The 6,433-nt window shown below is 50.3% G+C and overlaps 1 protein-coding gene across 2 annotated transcripts; it reads right to left on the bottom strand.

Moving 5' to 3' along the window:
- Positions 1-482: 482 nt before the first annotated feature.
- Positions 483-6,184, bottom strand: Dmbx1 (diencephalon/mesencephalon homeobox 1). Of its 2 annotated transcripts, none has more exons than XM_028788242.1 (4): positions 6,022-6,184; positions 2,743-2,921; positions 2,184-2,529; positions 483-937 (listed from the first exon to the last, which is right to left on the bottom strand). In XM_028788242.1, the coding sequence occupies exons 1-4, from the start codon at positions 6,173-6,175 to the stop codon at positions 483-485; spliced, it is 1,134 nt and encodes a 377-aa protein (XP_028644075.1). In that variant the 5' UTR covers positions 6,176-6,184. The 2 variants fall into 2 exon arrangements, with proteins under 2 accessions (XP_028644075.1, XP_028644065.1); XM_028788232.1 differs by having other exon boundaries at positions 2,743-2,938; positions 6,024-6,175.
- Between the last annotated feature and the right edge of the window lie 249 nt (positions 6,185-6,433).

The following is a 6,433-nucleotide window of genomic DNA, read 5'->3' as shown; positions in this document are numbered from 1 at the left end:
GAGAGAGAGAGAGAGAGAGAGAGAGAGAGAGAGAGAGAGAGAGAGAGAACTGCTGGAGTGAATCATCTCAGGGGCAAGGGTAGCAGTGGCGATGTGAGGAGAACAGGGAAAGGGGGCCTGGGGCAGGCAGTGCCTGAAAATATAGTTTTATATATTTATATTTATATCTCACATTCCACACATCAACTTACTAGTCGGGGAGCAGGAGGGAGGAGGCAATACTGAGGAGGGGGTCTAGTCAGTTGCTTATCTCCCCATTTGACCTCCATGGGGTCCAAGCAGGGCCATGCAGAGGGTGTGTGGGTTTCACTTGGGGTTGGGACTCTGAAGAAGGGAGGCATGGTGAAAGGACTCCAGGCCCCAGCATCCCTTGGCTCTCAAAGTCAGTTCTTGGAGAACTTGGAGAACCTTCTGGAAATAACCATGGGACGGACAGAGACAGGGGAACACCCAAGACCATGGTTGGGCTGGAAGCCAGACAGTCAATTTGGGAGTGTATCAAGTCCCAGGGAAGCAGCATGCTGCTTGGCCCGGAGGCGAAGGTTTTCAATGCTCGTGGTTTTACTGTTCAGGGCAGCTGAGGCAGGTGCCAGGCCTGTCGGGGGCGCCGGCAGCAATGGGGACCCCCACACACCCTGGTGGGCAGCAGCAGCTGCAGACAGGGATTGGTAATAGGACTGGCAGTGTAAGGAACTCAGTGGGGCCATGTTGACCCCTAGGTAGGGCACCGCAGCAGCCGCAGCTGCAGCTGCAGCAGGTGCAGGACCGCCCACTTCAAAAGATGAGTAGTGCACCAGGTTGTTGGTGGCTGCCATGTGCTGGCGGAACTGCTCCTGTAGACGGAAGAGGCTGAGTGGGGACGAGGAGTAGGAGTGGGAAGGACCAAGGAGGCCGCCCCCTGGGGCTGCAGGCGTTAAGGCCAGGCTGCCTGGGGAATCTGCAAGCAGAGGAGACAAAACAAGTGCTCAGAACAAAAGGTTTGGCCTCAGAGGAGAGGCTCCTCCTATCCCCTTGATCAGGCAGTGAACATAGTCTGGCTAGAACCATCACCGCCCCATATCAAGCAGGGCATCCTCCAAAGTGACCCTCAGAATTTGGTTGGGAGGGACTTAAAGAACTGCAAGTTTCCTCCTACCTGGGCATCCATGCCTGAGTTTCCTGAGGAACCCCTTAATCTTTTCAAGGACTATCCAGGACTCTCATCTTCTCTCTCCAGCTCTCAGCTCAAAGGCTCTATACCCTCCTTGCCTAGCTTAGGGTTTGTGTCTGAATATACAACATGTCAGAACTCTGTCTCTTTTAACCGTGGCTAGGGGAAGGGGCTTCAGCCCAGAGTAGCTCTGTGGATATGCCTAGTCCTAAAAAGAACCATCCTGGGGCAAGAGTGATGGTGCACACCTTTAATCCCAGCCTTCCGGACACAGAGGCAATTGGTCCTCTGTGAGTTCAAGGCCAGCTTGGTCTACATAGAAAGTTCTAGGTCAGCTAGAGCTATATAGTGAGACTTTATTTAAAAAAAAAAATCCTACTAGGCATTGGTGGCTCAGGCTTCCAATCCCAGCATTTGGGAAACAGAGACAAATAGATCTCTGTGAGGTCAAAGCCAGCCTGGTCTACAAAGCGAGATCCAGAACAGCCAGGGCTACACAGAGAAACCCTATCTCAAGAAAATCAGAACTGAAGAAGCATCCTCTAGACCCTCTCAGCAGATTCCTTTCCATGAGAATGCCTAAGGGACTGGACCTCTGAGACGAAAAAACATGGACCAAGTCCTAACGGAATTCTGAATCAGGGTGAAATCTGTTATAATAGGAATCTCGGATACCAGTGTGGTATTCACCTAACATACACTGGTACATCTGTCCTGCCTGTTAAATATTGAAATAGCTGTAATAATTCATAAACGGTGAAAGAGATCTAGTCCCTCACCTGTTTCCTCCCCAACCTCCCTGCTGCCCAGGAACCATCTAGCTAGACCTTTCTGTGACTCAGCAACTGAAGGGTGGACATGGCTCACAGTCTGCAATAGGCAGTCATGCCTGGGGACTGGTCATGCTCCTGAATGCCAGGGTTTGACTATCCTGCTTTGACCCAGGTCACATACTCAGATCCATCCTGCTGAATTTGCCTGTTCTCTGACCTGTGGTCCCTCTCTGCCTGCACACCCGCCCCCCAAGCCTCACCTGCCTTAGGGCTGCCCCTCTTGCAGCCCAGCACCTTGCTCTCACATCCAGGGCTCTTTTCTTCAGCTTTGGGCTCCTCAGCCCGGGAGTCCTCCTCACGGTCTAGCTGATCTTCTGGGGCAGACTCACTGGCTGACTGCTCCGACAGGCTCAGTTGGAGTTCAGCCGGAGGATCACCACTGGGCAGACTGGGAGGCTGTTCTGCTTCCAGCTGCGTGTCTGAGGCTGGAGCCTCCATCTTGCCTTCTCCATGGGAACCCTCGGCCTCCTTCTGTTTCTGGAGCTGTTCTTTCTGCAGGCTGCGCTGCTTCTTCCGGAACTTGGCCCTGCGGTTCTTAAACCATACCTGGGGGCCATGGAGAGGAGCAGTCAGGAGAGGAAAATTGTACCCTGGTTGATAATCCTCCCTCACCCATCCCCATCTATTTTTATAAATAAACACGAGAGAAGTAGGCATGTATCTCAGCGCTGACTAAGCAAACAGAGTCCTGGGCAACTGGACACAAGATGAATAGCTAGCACCCATCTGTAAGGTACAGTTGAGAGAGTTGGACCCTACCTGCACACGGGCCTCAGGAAGATTGGTACACATGGCCAGCCTCTCACGCATCACCACATCTGGGTAATGAGTCTTCTGGAAGGTCTTTTCCAGGGCCTCAAGCTGCTGGGCCGTGAATGCCGTGCGACTACGACGTTGTTTACGGTGCTGGGAGCCATAGCGGGCCTCCAAGATGATGTCTTGAAATGTACAGCCGTTGGAGGGCAAGCAGAGAAGGCCCATTTAATTATGGGAAATAAGTTTCGAATCTGACTCTGCTCTGACCCACTTTGGACACCCAAATAGCCATCAGAGCTGACCCCCAGCCTTTGGAAAGTACCCATCCACAGGCTGGGATTGAAAAATCTTTCTAACCTGTCAGCAATCTCCACTCACAGAACTATGGAGAACTAACTCAGCCCCAAGCATGGCTGTCAGGCAAATGAGTGTAGGGGCAAGTCTTCCTGATCTGGCTGGCATTAAGCGTGTGAAGATAGGTGATCCTTAACATCTCAACATACTAGGGCAAGAATGAAAACACATACTTGCAGCCCGAGCACTCAGGAGATGGAGGCCAAGAGACTTACAAGTCCAAGACTGGCTTGAGCTATATGGTGGAATCCTATCTTAAAAAGAAAAGAGTCCCTAGATGCTATGATATTCTGAGATGACATGATGCTAATGATCTAAGAATGCATGTCTCAATGATTCTGATACCCTGTGGTCCTTAGATTCTGGACACTAAAACTTCCTAGCACCAGAAGCTGATGCTTGTCTCAAGGATGACTTAGGGAAAGGCTGACTGGGCATACCTAGTCTCTGTCTCTCACATTCAGTCCTGTCCTCTTCCCTGGCCTATACGTCTCTGATGGAAAGACATGAGATTTCTGGTCTCATTTCCAAAGCAGAAAGCTTAGTCCTGGCAGAGCCCTGAGCATGTGGGAAAGGCTTATCACACCCAGCCTTGACTGTCAGTCTGCCTCTTCAGGGTAAGAGAACAGATCCCCACGCTGCAAGGCTGGATTGGAGTAGCAAAGATGGTGAACCATCAATCCTATAGGCTTGCCTTTGTGTTTGGTAACATGAAAACCAGCCAGGATAGCATCTCTCTCAGGCTAGTGTGTAGTTGTTTTTGTTGTTGTTTTGTTTTCTCTTCTGCCTGACTGGTACCTGGGCTGTAAGTTCCCATCACACAAAAATGGACCCTGTCAATGCTGGAAGGAGCTCAAGCTGTTTTTGCTTCTGAACAATACCACAGAGTCCTCTTGTACTCCAGGGTTGGGAAGCTTTCTACAAAATCCTAAATAGGAAATGTACAGGAAACCCTAGACTTTGAGATACTGCTCCAATTTAAAGAGGGACACTTTATAACTTATCCCAATCTTAGCCCAGGCAGACCTGAAGTCACAAGTGTTACCCTTGAGTAGGAAAGGGAGTGGGGACCACTTGGTCACACCCAGTCTAGTGGAGAGACAGAGCTCAGCATCCTACTGCCAGCTCCAGGGACAACAAGGAATGGGATGGTCAGGGGAGACCAGGCTTCCTGATACAGCATCTGCCATGGTAGGTAAGCTTTCCACAGGAATCCCTAGAAGGGCTCATTCCCTCCTTAAAAGCTGGCTATTTGGAAGTGGGCTAAACACCCCAATTCCTCTGTTCTTATCAGTGTGCATGAGCCTCTGTCCAGAATCCTCTCTGTGATAATGGTCCTTGAGCTAAATGTCACTGTCACAATAGACAAAGGGGATTCATTCCAAACTAGGGAAGTAGCCATAGCTGGGGCAGATCTACACTGACTCCCACCACCTGGACACCAACGTCTACACTGATCTAAGAAAGGGAACCAGGGACTCCGTTGTTCAGAGGCCTGTCAAGGTCTAAAGGAGTAGGGCTGGCTACCATGTCCTCCCGTCAGGCTGGTACCCCAAGGTAGGCATGATCCTCAGAACTTCTCCCATTCCTGTGCCTGGTCTCCTGATTATCCTTCCCCCTTGTGGAGCTTAAAAAATCTCCTGCCTCCTGCCCACCATGCTGCCCTGAGCTGTCCCACCACTGACCCAGGCCATCATACCCTCTCATGGATTGGTGGACACTCAGTCTTCCAAGGAGTTCTATGAAGTCCCTTACAGCTACCTGGCATGGACACAGGCCCTGTGCAACCCGATAGGCTTGGACTGGGACATCGTGAACTGGGTGGCATCATTTCCCAGGAGATCTATAGCCCATTATTTACGTCATTAACTCCTTATCATATCCATTGTTATTTTTAGATATAAACTGGACCGAAGGCTCACATGTTAAACGCTTTGTCCCCTCAAAGCCTGAATACAACCTCACAGCAAATAATGCCAGGTAATCACGCCCCAAAACTTGTAAAACTGTGATTCAAAATAAACTTCTTCTCTTTTTAAATTGTTTCTCCACATATTTCATCACAGTCATAGAAAAGCTGGCATTGAAACCTCCTGAGAGGTGGCCAGGAGAACAACCAGAAGTCGGCATCAGCCTCAGCTCTCTCTTAAGTGCCTGGGACTTGCTTTGGGCATTGAGTACTGGTCACTGAGCATTGAGCATTGCTGTGATTCTCTGGTCATCTCCTGCCAGCTCTCCTAGAGCTACCACTGCCCTAGAGGAAACTTGGGTCCCAAGAAGAGAGGTGAATGTACAGATAGCTAACTACAAGTCTGACCCCATACTATCATGTGCCAATCCCCAAACACGCCAGTATTTATTCTCTCTGAGCTGAAGTTTATCTATAAAATCAAGTAGAGACCTTCTTCTTGGGGTTTGAATACAGGAGATAGAGAAAGGGAAGAGGGAGGGGCATGGAGGTCCACACAGTGGCCTGGCACTTGACCAGTATTCAAACCATGAGAGCCATCATTATTTTGTATCTATGTTCAGTCTTCTCCCAAGGTACCCCAGCCCTCTTCCAGCTACTTTCCAGTGAAAGTTCCCTGAGCTAATCCTGTACCTGCTGCCTTAGTCTATCTATGAGACAGGGCTAATGAACACCTCCTTTGTAGGTTTGTTATAGGAAACTGAAGGCTGAGGTAGCTCTAGGACCCAGCACAGTGCTGGCAAGCCAGCAGTCTTCTGCAGGTACTTGCACAGATGTTATGTAAATGTGCTACCAAAGCCAGCACAGCACAGTCATCTATGTTACTAAGTGACCAAGGGCTTTCTAAGGACCTAAAATAAGCTGCTCACACACACCTCTCCCCCTTTTGCTTTCCATAACCTCCTTTTTTTTTATCCCCCAGCATCTTGTCTCCATGGCCAGGTCCCCAGGGCCCTTACCAGCTAGGCGCTCAGCCAATGTAAGCGCATGTACTGATGGCCGGTAGTCGGGGGCATGCTGGGCCTGCTGGGCTGCCTGCTGATGCAGGTTGTACATGGCGCTGAGTGAGTTCATAGCATGCAGGGAGTAGCCATTCACCCCATAGTGCTGCATGGCGGCATCCGCCTGCAGGTGGAAAGAGGGAGAAGGATTATGAGTCATGGCTGTTGAATTCTATCCTGAGAAAAACATCAACCCCCCATTCAGAACCTCATGTCCACTTTACCAAAGGCTTCTACACCAGGCCAGAAGGTGGCTTTGTCTGGTCCACAGAGTGGGCATTTGTTCTTTCATTCACCCCTTCATCCAGTTCACTCTGGTTCACTCTGCAAGCCCTGGGCTGCAGAGTCAGATGACTTGGGCTAGAATCAC

This window comes from Grammomys surdaster, unplaced genomic scaffold (assembly GCF_004785775.1).
Source record: "Grammomys surdaster isolate TR1022 unplaced genomic scaffold, NIH_TR_1.0 100, whole genome shotgun sequence".
In the NCBI taxonomy this organism is placed as follows: Eukaryota; Metazoa; Chordata; class Mammalia; order Rodentia; family Muridae; genus Grammomys; species Grammomys surdaster.
The sequence above is the reverse complement of the archived record's forward strand: the minus strand, read 5'-3'. Positions and strand labels throughout refer to the sequence as shown.